This window comes from Schistocerca nitens, chromosome 9, assembly GCF_023898315.1.
Source record: "Schistocerca nitens isolate TAMUIC-IGC-003100 chromosome 9, iqSchNite1.1, whole genome shotgun sequence".
Lineage (NCBI taxonomy): Eukaryota > Metazoa > Arthropoda > Insecta > Orthoptera > Acrididae > Schistocerca > Schistocerca nitens.
The window spans coordinates 325,827,599-325,848,697 of record NC_064622.1 but is presented as its reverse complement, the minus strand read 5'-3'; the positions used below and the strand labels follow the sequence as shown (position 1 = coordinate 325,848,697).

The window sequence follows — 21,099 nt, the reverse complement described above, 5'->3', positions numbered from 1 at the left end:
GAGGGTGGTAGCAATCTGAAGCAGAGAACAGTTGACATCGAGTGTTTCGATTGGTGCCAACTTTTAACGACCAGTACTTGGCAGCCAGCGACCAACTTATCACGCCCTTGGCGGTTCATAACGTACTAATTTATATAGGTTTCCAATTAATAATAAGATAGGTCCATATGCGGCCATAGCTGCTGCCACACAATGTCAGCACCGTAACGGCTCTTGGGCAAGAACGTTTGATGACCACTGTTTTAAAGTATTGAGAGAAAACATAAAATAATTTTTCACTAAATTAATCACAAATTATGTGATATCTCATTTGTTCAGAAAGCTGATGAATCACACAAAATTGTATTCAGAGCTGTTTGTCGCACTTGGGTGATAAGTAAGACACCATACTTTTGTGTACTGCTGGTACCATAATTGGTTGAGTCGAGCGTGAGCCACAGGTGGTACAAGCTGCCCGATGGGAGGATCTAGCACAGTGACTATCAAACGTTTTTGCTCAGCAGCCAATACTGACATTGCGGTGCGGCACCTCGGGCCGCATATGTGCCAAGTTTATTACTAATTGGTAACCTGCATAAATTAGTATGTTGTGAACACCCAACAGACAAGCTGTAGTCAGGCCGCGAAAAGTTGGCCGCTGACCCCGCTGTACTGATCGCTAAAAGTTGGCGCCATTCGGAAAAATTCGACTGTTTTCGGCTTCATGTTGCTCCCACCCTCAATGATCCCAGAGCTGTGACACTGTAATATTTATCTGACGAAGTGTTATTGTGTTGTCTGTGTAAGCGGATGATTAATTGATTAATAAAGAAATTGTCTGTTTTTTCTTCGTCCTCTTCCTCTTTTTCTTCTTCTTCTTCTTCTTCTTCTTCTTCTTCATGACGTTTCTTAGCCTGTTCAAGTTTCCTCCATTCTGTCCTCTCCAGCGCAGTTCTTGCTCTTCCAGTATCTATCCTAAGGACACGTCCAAGCCAGGTTGTTCTCCGAATTTTTGCTATTTCCAGGAACCATTGTTATCCTGATCTGCCCCATAGATCTTGCGCAGAACCCTGCTTCCAAAAATGTTGAGCTGCTGCTCATCAGTACTCCTTTGTGTCCATGTTTCCCATCCGTAGGTTACAACAGTAACATAATTGTAATTATTTTTGAAGGGACTATGGAAAATTGGAAACTTGTGGTAAGGTCTTATGGGACCAAACTGCTGAGGTTATCGGTCCCTAAGCTTACGCACTACTTAAACTAACTTACGATAAGGACAACACACACACCCATACCCGAGGGAGGACTCGAACCTCCGACGGAGGGAGCCGAGCGGAGCGTTACAAGACCCCCTAGACCTCGCTGCTACCCCGCGCCGCATTGGACTATGCAATATGAGACACGATCACAGATGTTTGTTAAATGTTTTGAACGTTTCTTCTATTCATTGCGTTTTATTGCAACAGCCTTCGTTAATTTTATGTTCCTTACTGCAAATAAGTACCACATTTGAAAATGATTGTGTCTGTAACGCGCGTTCACGAGTCGATGTTATTTCTGTGTCAAAATTTATACCGTACCAAAGTCCGAAGCGACTGGAGAAAAACATACGTGACTTCTGTATACAAGAAGGGCAAAAGAACGAACGCGCAAAATTACAGACCAATGTCCCTAACTTCGGCCTACTGCAGAATCCTTGAAAATATTCTCATTTCGAATATAATGAATTTTCTTGAGACCGAGAAGCTTATGTCCAGGAATGAGCATGGTTTTAGAACGCATCGCTTTTCTCTCGTGATACTCTGCGAACTATGGATGAAGGGTAAGATCCAATATTTCTAGATTTCGGGAAAGCGTTTGACACGGTGCCATTCCAGGCTGTTAAAGAAGGTACAAGCGTATGGAACAGGTTCACTGATATGTAACTCGCATACTTCTTAACTTATAGACTCCAGTATGTTGTCCTTTACGGCGAGTGTTCATCAGAGGAGTGCCCCAGGGAAGTGTGACAGGACCGCTGTTTTTCTCTATATACATAAATGATTTGGCGGACTGGGCGAGCAGCAATCTGTGGTTCTTTGCTGAGGATGCTGTTGGGTACCATGAGGTGTCAGAATTGTGTGACTGTAGGAGGATACAAGATGAATTAGACAAAATTTCCAGTTGCTGTGACGAATGGCAGCTAGCTCTAAATGTAGGAGAATGCAAATTAATATGGATGAGTAGGAAAAGCAAACCCGTAATCTTCGGATACAGCATTAGTAGTGTCATGCTAAACATAGTCACGGCGTTTAAATATCTGGGCGTAACGTTGCGAAGCGATATGAAACGAAACGAGAACGTGAGAATTGTGGTAGCGAAAGCGAATGGCTGACTTCTGTTTATTGGAAGAATTTTGGGAATGGTTCAAATGGCTCTAAGCACTATGGGACTTAACATGTGAGGTCATCAGACAGCAAGACTTAGAACTACTTAAACCTAACTAACCTAAGGACATCACACACTTCCATGCCCGAGGCAAGATTCGAACCTGCGACCGTAGCAGCAGCGCGGTTCCGGACTGTAGCGCCTAGAACCGCTCGGCCACAATGGCCGGCGAAGAATTTTAGGAAAGTGTGGTTCATCTTTAAAGATGACCGCATATAGGATGCTAGCGTGACCCTTTATTGAGTACCGCTGGAGGATTTGAGATCCGTACCAGGTAGGATTAGAGGAGGACCTCGAAAGAATTCAGAGGCAGGTTGCTAGATTTGTTACTGGTATGTTCGAACGACACGAAAGTGTTACGGAGATGCTTCGGGAACTAAAACGGGAATCCCTGGAGGGGAGGTGACATTCTTTTCGAGGAACACCATTGAGGAAATATACAAAACCAGCATTTGAAGTCGACGGCAGAACGTTTCTGTTGCCTCCAATATACACTACTGGCCATTAAAATTGCTACACCAAGAAGAAATGCAGATGATAAACGGGTATTCATTGGACAAATATATAATACTAGAACTGACATGTGATCACATTTTCACGCAATTTGGGTGCATAGATCCTGAGAAATCAGTACCCAGAACAACCACCTCTGGCCGTAATAACGGCCTTGATACGCCTGGGCATTGAGTCAAACAGAGCTTGGATGGCGTGTACAGCTGCCCATGCAGCTCCAACACGATACCACAGATCATCAAGAGTAGTGACTGGCGTATTGTGACGAGCCAGTTGCTCGGCCACCATTGACCAGACGTTTTCAACTGGTGAGAGATCTGGAGAATGTGCTGGCCAGGGCAGCAGTCGAACATTTTCTGTATCCAGTAAGGCCCCTACAGGACGTGCAACATGCGGTCGAGTATTATCCTGCTGAACTGTAGGGTTTCGCAGCGATCGAATGAAGAGTAGAGCCACGGGTCGTAACACATCTGAAATGTAACGTCCTATGTTCAAAGTGCCGTCAATGCGAACAAGAGGTGATCCAGGTAACCAATGCCACCCCATACCATCACGCCGGGTGATACGCCAGTATGGCGATGACGAATACACACTTCCAATGTGCGTTCACCGTGATGTCGCCAAACACGGATGCGACCATCATGATGCTGTAAACAGAACCTGGATTCATCCGAAAAAATGTTTTGCCATTCGTGCACCCAGGTTCGTCGTTGAGTACACCATCGCAGGCGCTCCTGTCTGTGATGCAGCGTCAAGGGTAACCGCAGCCATGGTCTCCGAGCTGTTAGTCCATGTTGCTGCAAACGTCGTCGAACTGTTCGTGCAGATGGCTGTCGTCTTGCAAACGTTCCCATCTGTTGACTCAGGGATCGGGACGTGGCTGCACGATCCGTTACAGCCATGCTAGTGATACGAGGCCGTTGGGATCCAGCACGGCGTTCCGTATTACCCTCCTGAACCCACCGATTCCATATTCTGCTAACAGTCATTGGATCTCGACCAACGCGAGCAGCAATACCGCGATACCATAAATCGCAATCGCGACAGGCTACAATCCGACCTTTATCAAAGTCGGAAACGTGAAGGTACGCATTTCTCCTCTTTACACGATGCATCACAACAACGTTTCACCAGGCAACGCCGGTCAATTGCTGTTTGTGTATGAGAAATCGGTTGGAAACTTTTCTCATGTCAGCACGTTGTAGGTGTCGCCACCGGCGCCAACCTTGTGTGAATGCTCTGAAAAGTCATCTTCGTCGTGTAACAATTTTAATGGCCAGTAGTGTATGTTTCGCGTAGGGGCCACGAAGATAAGATACGAGAAATTAGGGCTCATACGGAGGCATACAGACAGTCGTTTTACCCTTGTTGTATTTGCGAGTGGAACAGGAAAGGAAATGACTGGCAGGAGTACGGAGTATCCTTCGGCACGCACCGGAAGGTGGATTGCAGAATATTGATGTAAATGTAGATGTAGACTAGTACGACCCACGCAGGCCCGCGAGTTACCCACACTGGAAGACAGGTAGTAAAACATTCCCACTAAACCAGCAGTGGCCAAGCTACTTATCCCTCTGTCCTGAAGTAAGCGGTCAGTTTTACTTAGCCCACGGCCGAGTTCACTAATCTCAGTTAAAATAAGCACATCAATATTACTGTCTCTGTAAGCATTTTTGCTTCTTACTGAGCAGAAAAACTGGACTTTTAATAAGCTCTTAACGTTAGTTGATGTTTTTGGATTAGGTTGCAAATTGCTAGGAATACCCGATACGGGCCGCTGTTTGACGACCACTGGTGTAGCGAGAGTCACCGTTGGTACTCGCCGGTGTGAACGTGTTGAGGGATGAGAACTGTTGACTACCCCTGGTACACTGACCTGGCCCACCACTCGTGGGGCGCGGGCGGCGGCGGCGGTGGCGGCGGCTCGTAGTGCGCGACGGGGACGGGCACGTGCGCCGGCTGCAGCAGCGCCGTGGTGTAGAGGTAGGGCGTCGCCAGCAGCTTGTAGCGGCGGTCGGGGTAGGGCCCCGAGCCGTTGCCCGGGCCGGCGGGCGTGACCAGCTGCAGCGGCAGGTAGGAGAGCGCGGGCACCGGGCCGTACGGGTAGCCGCGCGGCGGCGGGCCGTAGGGCGGCGGCGGCGGCGCGGGCCTGCGGGCAGCGGGCGCCGCGTCCCTCTTACTGCGGGGCGCCGGGGCGCGTTACAACACAGCCATCACACAGCACAGCACAGGGCGTCCGGTCGCGTCACTTCTGTCGTCACGCGCTCAGTCACTACCTGTGTCCCGATTTCTAGCAAAGTGTACCTCTCCTACAGGGTGCGGCAGAAAGAACTACCCAATTTGAGAGGCAGCGACAAAGTATTATGGTGGGGGACACGATATTGAATAGCGGCATACGTGCCGTTTTCAGTGAACGCCACGGCTTCGTCAGGTGAACATTGCGTTTCTGTTGTTTCAAACTGGCGGATCGCCAGTAACTACTCGACGTGCCTTCCGCATTCGCTACGCTCTCGGTCTACGAGACCCTAGTCCTGTTTAGAAAACCATTTATTCGTGGGTTTATAATTTTCGAGAGACAGGTTCTACATTGAAACGTAAACCTGAAGGTCGACGACTTACTGCCACAGTCCACGAAAATGTTCCTGCACTGAGAGGCTCAATTCAACAATCTCCCGGACGTTCTGCAAGAAAGCACGCGTTAGCCTTACAATTATCTGATCGAACTGTGAGGAGAATCTTGCATCGAGATTTGAAAACGCATCCCTAGAAGACTGTTGGTTCAAGAAATGGAACCTCGACAGCGCCCTTTTACATGATGATGTTTGGTTAGTGGGGCGCTCAGCTGCGCGGTTATCAGCGCCCGTACAAATTCCCAACCTTTGCTCAGCCTGATCTCGCCACTTTTCATGAATGATGATGAAATGATGAGGACAACACAAACACCCGGTCATCTCGAGGCAATCATACCGATAAAATATTCTGTGTTTGCGACACGTTTTTCTGCTGGTCGTTCTCTCACGTATCTTTCGCTTTCTTCTTGATCCCTTGTGTAGCGTGTTACGGAGTGTTGACGCATATTATTTCATTGTACGAGGGTTGAATGAAAAGTAATGCCTCCAACTTCGTTAATTGGGTTTGGATGGGAATATTTTAATAAATCAAACGCAGAAATAATCCTTAGAATGTAATCTTTAATTACCAATATTTAATTTTCCACATAATCACCAGCCAATTGGATACATTTCTGCCAACGATGAACAGGTTTTCTGGAGCCGTCACGGAAGAAGTCGATATTCTGTTTCCGGAGCCACAATCTCAGAGTTCTCTCAACGTCTTCATCAGAAGCATAATGGTGTTCCATGATTGAAGGGAGAAAGTCGTCACCTTCATTCTCGTAACGCGAGAGGAGTTCCTGGCAATTTTCAAGTCTGTGCGCTTTCATTTCAGAAGTCAGCATCCGGGGTACCTATCGTGCACAGATCTTCCGATAGCAAAGCAATAATGTGACCCACACGTTGTTGTGAAATGCCGACTATGCTTGCAATTTCTCTCTGAGTGATACGACGATCATCCTGAATCAATCTGTCAACATTTTGCTCGTGAAACTCGGTAGTTGCTGTCACAGGACGTCCAACTCTGTTTGTCACGCAGGTCAGATGTTCCCGCCTCATCATCTTTAAACTTACTCGCCCAACGACGCACAGTACTCACATCAGCACCATCACCATAACTGCTTTCATTCTCTGATGACTCTCCATTGGGGTCTCACCTTCTGCTGTCAAGAATTCAAAGACTCCACGTTGCTTAAATCGCATTGACCGACAGTCTGCGCAGGGTTCCATCCTTTACACTGTAACAACACACTCGTTCAATGCTAAGGCTTCCCGCCAACTGTAGCTGTAGAGAAGAGGCTACGGGTCCAGCCAGTACCTGCCGCATACCAATGCTGCGAACTGTTGAAGAGTTTCGAAGGTGGAGGCATTACTTTTCAGTCAACCCTCGTATTTACAAATCGTATTAAATGGACTTTGTAGTTATGCTGTTTCTGCTGTTACAGGGAATTTGGGATCATATACTCAGGAAATTTGCGAATCATATATACAGGGAATCTGGAGATTTGTTGTTCGGCTATCATGATATTTTTTAAATGCTATCATAGCTCCTCTCGTGCCACAGATCCCAGCGGCGAAGAGGACGCCTTTATGCAGCTGCAGGTTAAATGCGCTGGTAAGGCGATTTGCGGTATGCGGGGCTCTAGCACAAAAGTACCACAATAATAATAATAAGCGTCTGTACTGGTCAGGGCGTCATTTAAGTTTCGCGGAAAGGGAGGTAACAACAAAAGTGGAGGAATACATAGCGCAGTGTTTACTTGAGTGTTAAATTTACGATGAACAGAGTGTAGTACGAGGCAGTCGTGACTACTGACAGTAAGTCATGGAAATGAAGGAGTAGTCGAGTGTATGGAATCAGCGCAGTAAGATGGGCCGACGTGGAGATGTAACAGTATGGTGGAAATGAGTTATCGTGCTTGAACATGTCCTGACCACACCTTGAAAGTGGCTGCTCGATTTGTGATGTACCAAGCGGATTGTGCGAAGTTTCTACAAGGAATGGTGTACCACTCGCAGCCATGTATCACGGCTTAAAAACAATGGTCGAAAAAAGATAGTAGCCAACTATTGGCACCGGAGAAGTGCGTCACGCCTTGTCAATCACAGTCGATTCCAAACCCGATAGGGAGTGTTGCTGCAGTGAATGCAGGCCCGTCTCAACCAATTCCCGAGTGAACACTGCGAAGGGAACTGCAGACAATGGGCATCTGGATTCGGGTACCTCGCAAAAGGTCATTGCTTAAGCGGCGCATGAAGATTCACTTCTCCAGTGGACAAAATAACACAAAATAACACAGTAGCTGGCTGGGGGCGAGTAGTGTGGACCAACGACTCACCATTTTGCCCCTCTTTAAATGATGCGAGGCGTTGACTGCACAGACGGCTTATTGATGCTATTAACCAGCAGTGTACGAAATGCGTAGTTCAGATTGCAGGTTATTCTGTGCTCTTCTGACGGTATTACTCGTACCATGACTTGCCCCTACGCATTAAGATTACGGTGAACATGGACCAAAATGTGTGTTTCAAATTTCTCTGTGACCAATTGTTGCCCTTTCTTCTAAAGCTCGATGATGAGTATGTTGTGGACATTCCCGATTTCCACTACTATGACAAATGTTGTGTTCACAGGGGTACCTGCACACATTCCTGATTTACGAACACTCAGGCATTTTATGCCATTGCCCCAACCCTTCTGATAAATTACTTGATCTTAATATCCAAGGACACGTCTGGGGCTATTTGGAACAGCGGGTGAAACGCAGCAGTCAAAATCCCCGCAATTTGGCATCTCTAAATATTCTAATCATCAGTGAGTGGCTTGAGTTGGGTATGACACACGTGAACCAACTTGTGCACTCTCTTCTTCAGCGATTTGAGGCCATTATCAAAAGCTAGAGGCGGTGCTACAGGGTATTAGCCTGAAATCTCCTGGGAGTGACTAACTTTTTATTTGCTCTATTTACCTCTGTAAGCGCCCTGGTCTTTCTTATGTCATTTTCGTGATGTTTACGCGACGCAAACGATAGTCGCAGCGTAACGATCGCCAAAAATTTTCCTAACTAGGTTACGCGAGAGCAACGTTGGCTTTCTTCGAGATTCCCAATTAAATTCACGAGCACGTCTCTTACAGTTTAGTATGGACTTTACTGACATGTTAAGATTTTAACAGCGTATCTCTGAATTCTTCTAAGTCTGCTGTAATGCCGACCCGATAGACTCCAAATGGTCACATTAACGTCGTGACTCTGATTTCCGCTACTGATGATGTGCAGTTACTCTGAATTCTTTCAACAAATATACCTCTCCCATTCACCTTATCTGCTACGGACGTTACGTGTTTTCCTTGTTTCATATCGCTTCTTAATATTACCTCTAAATATTCAAACGATGTGAGGTTCTCCAGATGTTCACGGCTAATATTCGGGTCTCTCTCTCTGTTATGGGCATTACGTTGCAAATATCCACACTTAAAGAACGCTCCCATTCATAGCAAAAACTGAAAAATTTGTCCAAGTGTTTGTGCATTTCCTTACGATCGTCTTTGGTGATGTATACAAATCTGTTCTTCAGACGACACTTAACCATGAGTGGCGGAGCCAATATTATATACAAATTTAATTACTGTTACATTTCTGGATGTTGAAAGTGACAAACAATGGTCGCTATCCCTTCGTATGATTCCGACATAGTGTGCTTGTATCATTATGGATATTGGACGAGATGTATGTGCGAGAAAGTAATCTTTATAGGTCTGTCAATTTTAAGAGTATATCTTTCTTGAGGATTATCTCTAAATCGAATTTGATAATACTGAACTGGAGAAAAGATGATCTGCAAGCTTTCTCCTTTGCAGATGATTTGCACTTGTTTGGAATCTTCGAATGAGCTTTATTCTGGCATGTGCTTTCTGTACAACTACATCGTCTAAATTGTCCGCAGTGGTCATTAGATTTAATATCTGAGGGTGTGTGTGTCACGAAGATCCTCTCATAAAAGGTTTCTGTCAGCTACCTTCTTCAGTAAAGTCACCAATAAAACACTACTCGGCGAAAGGCAGGGGGGCTCTAAAGCAACATACTCTATTGACGCTCTTGTGAAACTGTTCCTGTATGATTAACAGGTTTGTACGTGAAATGTAAACAAATCATGTGGACTAGTTCAAGTACCTGTATCATCATTTTATAACGCTGGTTCAACAAGCGGGAAAAGCTTCTCCATAAGGACAGTTATTTATTGACGGTAAATTTTGGCCTTTTGTTTTTCGTTGTGAATGTGCAGCAATGGCAACTTCAGCTACAATATGTAACTACGAACCTTGACCGGCACCCGACAGCAGGCATTACTGTGACCTCCATTTAGATGTGTCGCTATGATGTTGTCCTACACCTACTCACAGGCTACGTCGGACCTTCAGTGTACATTTTAAATTCGCTGTCTCTGAATATTCAGACTGCGTGGAGATCTAGCGGTTTTGCAATACTCACTGGCAGTCATAGTTGATTTACAATGGGTGTCATACGGTGTGGGCCTGTTGTTTGATAACATTAAGTTTTTCTCATCAGTGTATTCTCACAGTCTTTTTTTAATTGTTGTTTTACTCATACTGGACAAAGTCTGCCCTCAATAAACAATGAGAAAAAAATAGAAGCTCAAGTGGTGGGTGGAGGAATTGGGGTACATAAGCGAAGTTTCACAAAGTTGTGTTTGCTCTGTTGCGAGAGACCTAACTGGCACTTTAGTAGTAATAATTAGCTATATATTATGCTGTACACTACTCGTTTTATGCGGCCACTTTACAATTGCCTTTCTTCTATTTTCATTTAAAATAATGAGGCTAGTGTGATGAATGAAGTATTTTTTTCGTTCCTCAAACCGCGATTGCATTTCACATTCTTTCTCTTGAAATTATCACTTTAATTGCTGTTCTGAAATTTTCACAGCAGCTGCCTGACCGTTGACAGTTATGCCGCATACAGGCCCCTCAAAATTTTAATGATTTATATCTTAGTGCGCCCGTAGTAGAGCAAGTACAACTTTGTAAAACTTCACATATCTAGCGCAATTCATCTACCACATGAGCTTCCATATTTTTTGTTCACTATTTATTTGGGGCAATCATTCTATATTCTCGAGACTGTCTAGCAGAGACCTTAGTTTAAAATAGTTTGCGCAATTCCCCATGTGATGGCTATGTCTTCCGCGTCGTCATATACAGTACTCCATGCAGTCAGTAATGTTAGCACGTAAGTTGTATGTAAGTAATACAGGAGAGGGTGTTTAGTGATACGTTATGTCATGGTAAATAATTAGTAACGTCAAACAAGACACATTTAAAGCAGTAATGTTTTATCAAAGAATTTAGCTACGTTTGATGTAGAGCTGTATACACACACACACACACACACACACACACACACACACACACACACATATATATATATATATATATATATATATATATATATATATATATATATATATATAGTCAGTTTGTCAAAGAATTCACCTTTGTTATGCATAAAGAGAAAAACAGACTAATTTGAAATGAGTCACATTAATACTGTCGTACACGTTATAGTACAGGCAATTTTACTTGCGTTACACAAAAGATTTGCAAAGAGAAATTACATTCACAAAGATGCTAACGCACCTGTACAAACATCTACATAGCACACATATATTACAAAATGAGATATGAGTTGTAAGCAAGGGTAGAGAGGAGATATTCATAATTACGATACCTGTAATTGAAGTCATCACGTGATTCATCAAGGAGTAACGTATTATAGTCGTAAGCCCATTGTTCTATCAGGTAACGGATCAGCTGCCTGCAACAAAGGAATGTAATACACGACTTAAATTAGAAGAGTGTTAGTGAAAATTTATAATAATTTTGTGTGATTTACGTAACTATATTGCCCATCCCCATTTATATATAATTGTATTTTCTAGTCATGGTATGTTTATTAGGCATCTGCAGACAAGCGATGTCTCTGGTTATGTACGTAATTATCTGCAAAATCACCCGCTTCGCTTGGTCTTCTTTTGCATTTATTTTCTGAATTCGAAAAAGATGTGCAGTTAATCACCTCATTTGTATAGCAGATCTCTTATTCAAAGTGTATTATGGTAAACTACATTAGATGTTTTGCTTAGGGTGCAAAGATGAAAACGTTTTGTGAGTATTCAACAAGCGAACACGCTATGTATTGTTGTCTGTAAGAGAAACACGATGTTATTAAATTCATTCCGCAGTATTGGAATATTTGCCATTTTGCTATTGATATTCGTACTAAAACTGGAGCCTTTTTAAACTAAATCGTTAGTTAGTTGAAACGAGTGGAACGAATGATGACTTTCCTTTTTCTTTTCTGGTTGATACTTCCGCCTCTATGATGTTTAGAAACCTTTTTGCAATCGCATACCGGGTACATTAAGCGAACATAAGTATTTTGTTGGGGAGTTTAAGCTTTCTCCTTGGTTCATCATTGTAGCAATATATTTAAATACATTTTCTTCCATTGTTATTTTGTGCTAAACTCAATGATCTTTTTGTTACACTAACTCATTTAAAAAATTACAGTGAATAACAAAACGGAGCATCAGTTTTTTTTAAAAGCTTTAAGTAAAACTGGAATTAATTTTTCGTAGGAAGAAGGCCTAATTTTACAAAAAGGTTTAAAGTACAATGTAGCCCCTAGGCTAAGAGACTCTCCAATAATAGATGACTTTGTACTTGACCTTCAAATTGGCCTAAACAGTGCTAAAGTAGATAAGGCGCACAAGTTAGGCTAACTCATGAATATAACATCATAGAAAAAGAAATGGCAGTCAAGAGTAGCATTTGCACTAGAGAAAAGAAAGTGATTCATAATATCAATCGTAAACTGAAAAATAATGAAGCTTTTATAACTAAAGCCGATAAGTGCAATACAATTGCCGTCACCTATAAAAATGAGTATGTAGATAAAACGTTATAATTTTTGAGGAAAATGGCATCACCGAAATTAGTACAAATCTCACCTTTAACCTACAAAGAGAAATTCGGAAGTGTTTAATAATACTAAAAACGTGTTCGGAAAATTTAAGAGAAAATGGGTGGTGAATATGAATCCAAAGGTTCTCGTTTTAAGAAGCCAGTTTAAGCTTCGTAAATAGTACAGGAAGTGTTCACCAGACGTAGCTAGGCACTTACAAGGTAAACTCAAGGAATGTTTTACCTTTGACAATGATTTTTCCGTTACAATAGGCAAGATATGATTAGTAAAATGAAAACGCTCAAATGCACTCCTCGTACTAGGTTGTTATCCTTTGATATTACAACTCTGTACACGAGCGTTCCTATTGACGTGACATTTATTGCTCCATAAAAAGTTAATCAGATGCAAATTACAGAACTGATGAAGTTATTAAAGGTAAAGTAAAACAATTATTTTACTTTTTACAGTAGATTGTATGTTCAATCCTTTGACCTTGCGATGGCTAGTCCCTCAGGTGGCATCCTAGCTGTAAATATGATTTTATGCGCGTTAATTTTCACGTTTGATGGAACTGACCAAGAATTAGATTTATTATTTAATACCTTTAACGGCTTCCTCCAGAAAATTAAATTTGCAAAAGAAATTCAAAATGAGAAAGGTGGTCTCAATTTCCTTGATCTGAAACTGCGCATACAGAATGACAGTGTCACTTTCGATATTCATCGTAAGACAACCTACTCTGATAATATTATTCCATCAGATTCTTTCTACCCACAGGGTAATAAAGCTGCGCTTTTTCGTTCAGAAATAAATCGTGCTTTAGCAACACCACTTTCCCCATAAGATTTTCAGAAAGAAATTAATTTGATTAATACTACTGATGACACTAATGGTTATAAACAAGACATAGTCGACCAGATACTTAGTAACAAAAGTGCAAATAAAAAATTTTCGACACTAGGTGATAAACTGAAGAGGAATGAAGAGGAAATGACAAGTTCATTTCGATTCCATTTTTACTAATATGTCCTACAGGACTGGCCGTCTTCCGACTGGAAAATATGGTTGTAAAGTTAGCTTCTCTACTAACAATAGTTTGAAGAAAAATTTAGTACATACATTAAAAACAGGACAAGATCCTTTCACAAATTCAGGCGTCTATAAAAACGTCTGTAAAGACTGCCCTAGCTGTTATATAGGGGAGACTCGTAGAGCTATTAAAGCCAGATTAAGGAGCACCTGTTGAGTAAGAAAGGGGGAAATGTTCATAATTTTTCTTTGTTGAACATTTACATATTTCACCGTTCTCCGAGGGAATTAGAAGAAACCGTAATTTTACGTATGGAAATATAAGGCTGAAAACTGAATTTATTAGAAGAACTTGAAATTTATAAACATCTTGCTAAGAGAGACGGTAACATTTTGAACGATCAGTTGCAACTCGCGAGTAAGCATTTCCTTTATGGCTTTAAACCGCTGCTCACGGTTACATACCGAGCGAGGTGGCGCAGTGGTTAGCACACTGGACTCGCATTCGGGAGGACGACGGTTCAATCCCGTCTCCGGCCATCCTGATCTAGGTTTTCCGTGATTTCCCTAAATCGTTTCAGGCAAATGCCGGGATGGTTCCTTTGAAAGGGCACGGCCGATTTCCTTCCCAACCCTTCCCTAACCCGAGCTTGCGCTCCGTCTCTAATGACCTCGTTGTCGACGGGACGTTAAACACTAACCACCACCACCACGGTTACATAACACGTGTTCACAGGTCTCCTCTAACATCGGCGAATGTGCCGTTTTCCTCAAAATACTTCCCCTCTACTGTTGATCTAGTTACATTTCATATCACTGGGTTCCATTTTTGGTGGCCTTTGCAGTACAAATTGTTGCAGTTGGTAGTCCAAAAAATTATATTCTGTAATATAGTTTACATTTTTTCTGCGAAAGCCTCCGTACAGTTAAGTAGAAGATTCTCATTTTTAGGTTGTAATGTAACTTTGTCCATTTCATTCTCTCCTCCACCTTTTTTATTACAGAAGTTGTAATAGAATTCTTCTGCACGCTAAGTTTACGTGCAGTATCACTCTGTCACATCAATGTTTTACAGATAATTTTATATTTAATGTATACCTCAAAAATACTACTTTAATTATTGGCCTTATATAAGAGATGGTCAATGTAAAATTAGGTTATTTAACACCGGCAAGACGCAGTGCTTACGCGCATGTATATAGCGCTCAATGCATTCCAGTTTTTCCTTATCGATTAAGCTTCCATGGTGTTAAGAGGAAGTCCTTTTTAGTGACTTTATTGTACCTCATATTTGCTCTTTTTACCCCACGTATTTCTAACAGTAGTCCTTTATAAATAGAACTCTATCTTCTGCACGCTGAATTATACGTACAGCATTACACTGTCAGTCAATGTATTAGAGATTTTATACGTAATGTATTCCCGTAAATTTATTGCATTATTAGTAGCTTTGTATAAGAAATTTTCTTTCTTACTTTAATGTGAAATGCTGTTACTCAACACAAGCCAGGCGTAGTTCTTACGCGCTTGTATTCAGCGTTCTCTGCATCCCTATTTTTCCTTATCCAGTGTCAGTCTTACAGGTGTGGGGGTACCTGTGTCCCTCAGACGTTGCAAAATTCTGCAGAACGGCTTATGAGAGGGCATTCTTCGCTGTGGATACTTTTCAGCGTAGAGGCAGAGGCTCTCAGGCTACGTCCATTTACTAAATCATAGCAGAATACCTTATCCGCCATTTCACTTGTCGAGTAGTAGGCTTCCAATAGTGGTCGAAGAGAGAAAATGTAAGTGTAGTACACCAATTGTACGTATAACCAGCGCAATAACAATAAACACGTAACTGAATCTGCCTTTGGAAGAAGGTAAAATACCGTGATACGTACCCATTGTTGACAGTACTGTACAATAAGGCACACAAACACGGCGAAAACTAGCCTACAACACGACTCGAACCACAAAACTGACTGAAGACCAGCTAAAAGTAGGTAGAGCACTGTGAGTAAATGGCTCTGAGCACTATGGGACGTAACATCTTAGGTCATCAGTCCCCTATAACTTAGAACTTCTTGAACGTAACTAACCTAAGGACATCATACACATCCATGCCCGAGGCAGGATTCGAACCTGCGACCGTAGCGGTCGCGCGGTTCCGGAGTGAGGCGCCGAGAACCGCTCGGCCACACTGGCCGGCCACTGTGAGCAAGCCATCTTATGCAGACACACTTGACGAAGCGCCAATGCAACGACTGTGCTAATATCCGCTGCCAGGCGTGGCGCAGCCATTACTATAAACAAATGCTTATCTCGGAAAGTATGCGATTCGGGACGCATGTTTATTGGACTTATTTTTCTTCTTTCGATGAGTACTATCACCTCTCACTTCGACACTTCCTTTGAACAGCCGGTATATTGTATATTGTCGTTGCCGTAGATACATATTTTATTCTTCAAGATTCTTAAAATAGCTTCTGTGTCTCCTATTCCACATTTTGTACCAGTTCACTCAAGTATGGTGATTTTGTCGCAGTTAATAGATAAGAATAGACACTAACGACCAGGAAAAAATAAATAAGAAATGACTTTCTCCTGCTAAACATAAATAAACAAAAGCGCAATTGTAAATTGCGTAATATCGGCGGAAGAGAGCAATAAAAAGAAAGTTGTCGTTATGCGATTTATTTGTCAACGGTTAACGGTACATCGCTGGCGCCCTTGTTTGATGGTAATTGTGGTTGTATTTTACTTTACTTTTGATTACAATATAACGTTCATTGGAAGTCAGAGATCAAGGCACCGAAGGACAAAATGGTGAAAATTTTATCGTGACCTTTTTGAATGTTTCTACCTTCGTATTTTCATAAATAACTTTATGCGGCCCATGGAAAACTTACATCAGGAGGCTGGGACCTGAGTTTGGAACGCGATGCTACAGAGTATAAACGTATTTTGTGGATGGAGTATATCGTCGGTGAACTGCACATCTAAATACGATCGTTGACTTAAAGTAGAGCCCTGAAAAAAGTGTGAACTCATATGATGCTCGGTGCCAGTCCGAGCGCTTCACCGCTTCAGTCATATTATCTGCTCCTTGTGCAAATGTATATTCAGCAACTTTCAAAACGATGTTTAGGATTGATGCTAGTTCACATTTTTGGCGGCGATCGAGAGAACCGACATGCACTGTTGAGCCAAAACATTATGACTACTGCCCACACAGCGAGACTGAGCACCATCTAGTGGAGCTGCGGGAATATTACTCGGTGAGGAAAATATATAAGTGGAGGGAATATGAATGGCGAATCATTCTAGCGACGGTGCACACTGCAAATGGGGTAATCCACTGACATAAACGACGTTGACGAAGGGCAGTTTGTTAAGGGCTGGCGCTCGAGGACGAGCATCTCGGAAACGGCGAAGGCGGTCGGCTGTTCGCGTACTGCTGTCGTGACCAACCGTGGAAAGTGATATAAGAATGTGAAACTACGAGCAGGCGATATGTTGCAGGTAAACACGTTGTCGCAGAACGAGTTGGTCAGTTTCTTGGCCACCCTGTGCAGCAGTGTAAGCGGTAATCTGTGGCAGATCTGACGACGCGGTACAATGTCGGTTCAGCCACACGAGTTGCTGAGCACTCCATTCAGCCAACATTACTGAACATGGAGCTGCGTATCTTATCACCCCCTCCGTGTTCCCACGTCGACTCAAAGTCATCGTCGATTACGACTGTACCTTGGTTAATGGGAACGTGTCGCCTGGTCGGATGAATTACGTTTATTGTTGCATCAAATCGATGATTGTCCGGATACGCCATCATTCAGAAGAACAGCTGCTCGAAATATCTACTGCGCCATGGACACACTTCGGTGAGTTAGTATTGTGCTATTGGGGGATAATTCACCCGGACATCCACGAGATCTGTGTTAGTAATAGAAGCCACCGTGACAGCTGTGGACAACGTGAACGTTACTGCGGATCATCTGCATCGTTACATGCTTGATGTTTTCCAGACGAATAACTGTCCACCTCATAAATTACGCTAAAAGGTCTGAGGAGCGTGGTGTCTTGGACGCCAAATCTGCCTTCTCTGAACTTAGTGGAAAATATCTGGGACGCTATAGGGCACCAGCTCCGCATCCACAAACCACCGGCCTGTAATTTACGATATAAGCATAATCTGTATATAGACACCTGGTGCCTCACATCTCAAGGAAATTACGACGGACTTGTCGAATTCATGCCACGCAGGATCACCACTGTATTCCGTTCCAAAGGTGCATCAGCACGCTATTAAGCAAGAGATCATAATGTTTTAGCTAATCAGTGTGTTTTGTCCGAGGTACACCGTTACCAGATGGAAGTAGCGCCTACAGTGTAGATAAATGTAGCAGCGCAACTGCTGCGCGGGTTGCCTCATCGCACGGCGTTCCGTTGCAGCTGGGCTGTACAATTACACTCTGTGCCTTGTATAAAACGGAAAGCAAAAGAAGCAAAGAGAAGTTAACTAGAAAACAATAGCATTACACTTTCAGGAGAACTAAGCCTACTGAATCAAAGTTTGTCTGCAGGAATATACACTTGGTTCCGATAGATTATAAAATGTTTGTTACAAGGGCTAAGCCATAAAACTGTAAAATGCATTTCTAAATAAACGCTTGTAAAATGTATGTTTTATAGAAGCAAGTATCTACTGGAATCAAGGAAAGTCTCCTGAGAATCGTAGCATGAAGGTGACTGATATGAAAGTTCAGACTTCAAAAACTTAATGAAGGATTCTCTATTAATTTTTTTAATGCGTGTAATTTCTAATTTCTGAGGGCAGCTAGAAAGCCACACCACTCTCTCATGCCACAATCCTTGAGATACTACTTGTCTATCCCGAATGGATATGACGTCGGATTGCATGAATAAACCGAAAATATTTCAGGAAGCCGTGCACAGATTGCGCCTGGTTCATATAGCAGGTTCGATAGTGCTACAGAGGTCCTATGGAATAGCGTGCTTTCATTTTACGAATGGTGAAGAAAAAGTGGAGAACTTTTCTTTAAAAAACGTTCTGTAAATACTGAGAGCCGCACAATGTCTGTAGTGATAAATTTAAGAGATTGCGGCACATACGGAAGCACACAGATATCCATTCTTTACACATATTATCTGTAAATGGAATGACAAACGGGACGGTAAGGACGTAAGATTTGGCTTTAACGACCCTTAGCACATAGTGGTACTTTGCCCAAAAAGCTGGCCAAAATTCCACTTTCCAAATGGGAGTAATTGCCGGATGCATAACTTCTTGTGATAGTGTGACAGATAGGGTACTGCCGAGGCAGTGTGTTGTTTGCTTATTGCGCAGTGATACGCGGCAGAGCTAGTTTGTATTTACGTCGCACTTGCAGTGCATTTGAAGATTCTCTAGTGTCTTGAAATCGCTTTGTGTTTGTGAATGTGTTAAAGTTTATTTTCACTGGAAGTATAGTGAAATGCAACATCGATTCCGAAGATTCTGGTACGTAATGTTATTTCTAATTATTTTCATTCATATTATTTACTACTTTTAATAGTATTTTCTTTTTGTTATAGTGTAAGGTGTTTCCTGTACATTTCTTAACACAGTGTGATAGAAAAATCATTCCTCTATCAGAAATTAAAAAAAAGAGCCGCTGAATACCACAGTTTGATTTTGTACGATTTTTTTACGTTAATGAGTTGTCAGTAATGAAGCATGTCATCTCCGAAAGGAATTCTGAAGGCACTTTGTTTTTATCCGAGGTTCTTCGAAAGTCAAAATTACAATGAAAGGCCTCTATGTCCTTATCAAGAGATGTTCCGAGAAAAGTTTGTATAAAGATTGGACTTTATGGGAAATTGTATATCAGATCCTACCTTCCCTGATGAAGAAAAGAAAGGTTTTAAATACAACCTGTCTTATGTAAAGTCACAATTAAAGAAACAATGGCTTCCTTCTCACAAAGTCGAAAGTACCTTCTTAAAAAAACAACCATAATTGGCTGCAAACTACCATAAAATTCCATGTTGCAAAATTCGAGTTGGTATTCCATCAAAGTCGTAGACTTAAGCGAGCGTAGTAAAAGGTGTATAACAAAGCTATTGAGAAACAATTTTGGAACCGCAGAATTAACGTGTCCTAGTCAAGTGGTAGCTCTGAGAATCTGGAAATGTAGAGGGTTCCAAAGTGTTTAAAGGTGTTACTTCATCTCCTATACGAAGACCTTTCACATACCCAAGCCTTGTCAATCTGTTTGGAGGTCTCGCTGATAAGGGAACAATACGAAATAGTCTGAACAGCTGATAAGAAGGTCTATCCCTATTGCAGAATCTTTCAAGAGGCTTTCAAGAGGCTAAAAAGCAGTGCTGCCCTGTGGCTGAATCCTATCAGGTAACTGCCACACATGTTGAGGTTCCATTTAAAGCCTTGCTTAATCATACACGTGATGTTTCAAATAATGACATAAATGCATTGGATCCTATCTATAAACGGGATTATGATGATTCATAGCAAATTCAGTTTAAACAAAAATTTGAAAACAATTATTAGTCAGATGTGAACATAGTTCAGTCACCTTTAGCTCCTCTCCAACTTATTAGTAGCACGGATAGAGACCTTTTTGTTTGAAAAATTCTGTACTATTGTCTCCTCGCTATTGCAGACCAGTAAGAATTAAATTTTCTCATGAAGCAACTGATGTTACTGATAAAGTAATTGTTTATATCAGTAGGCAAATTGGAACATTACAAGAAACAAAAATTGCAAGAACAGAGCGTCATTTATCCCTGAAAAGCACACTGAAGCCGCTGATGTTACTGATAAAGTAATTTGTTATATCAATAGGCAAACTGAAACATTACAAGAAACAAAAATCGCAAGAACAGGGGTGATTTAGCCACGAAACACGCATTTCTGAATACTATGGTAGATGCAGAGGTATTCAACGCAACAGAGACAGCATCGACAACGAGATGATACATTTGCAAGGCTTCAATGACTTTCCAAAAACCAAAGCAGCAAATACAGTTATTCAGTTCGGCCTGCCTATACCCCATGCCTGAATTAGATTTTTCGAATTTTTCTTGCATTTTTCCTATAAAATAAACATCAAGAAGTGCAAATCTTTTCAAAAGAGGAAAAGAAACTTATGCAACAGAGAAACAAAATCAGACAAGTAACGTTTAAAAATCGATTGGCATTAATTGTAGAGGTCCCCAAGCAAGGCTGTGGAAATAGAAATGAGGGAAATGCCAGTAGAAGATTTTTTGAGGACCCTGAAATCTCAGCAGAAATAACAGATGTAGATCTGAAACTCATCTATCGTATCAGGGTTGTTCTAGAATCTATTTCCCCGTGGACATAAGACACAGATAGACAAATTTTCTTCTTTTACTGTTGAAACAGCAAGACTGTATGCTGATTTATATCCATGATGTCCTTTGTCTCCCACTGCATCCAAGATTCTGGTGCCTGGCCCAAATGTCGCTGAACATGTCCTCCTACGCGTAGGCAGTTTATCAGAAGAAGCAGCCGAGCCTTACAACAAGTA

The 21,099-nt window shown here is 42.1% G+C and overlaps 1 protein-coding gene across 3 annotated transcripts in view; it reads right to left on the bottom strand.

The window, feature by feature from the left end:
• LOC126203043 (protein spaetzle 5-like) overlaps window positions 1-21,099 on the bottom strand; it is a 326,834-nt gene that overhangs the window by 12,446 nt on the left and 293,289 nt on the right. For 2 of the 3 annotated variants that reach the window (XM_049937281.1, XM_049937283.1), the window contains exons 3-4: window positions 11,279-11,365; window positions 4,796-5,098 (exon numbers count right to left, since the gene is read on the bottom strand). In XM_049937281.1, the coding sequence (XP_049793238.1) occupies window positions 4,796-5,098; window positions 11,279-11,365 (390 nt within the window). The remainder of the gene's footprint in view (window positions 1-4,795; window positions 5,099-11,278; window positions 11,366-21,099) is intronic. The other variant, XM_049937282.1, reaches the window with a different exon arrangement.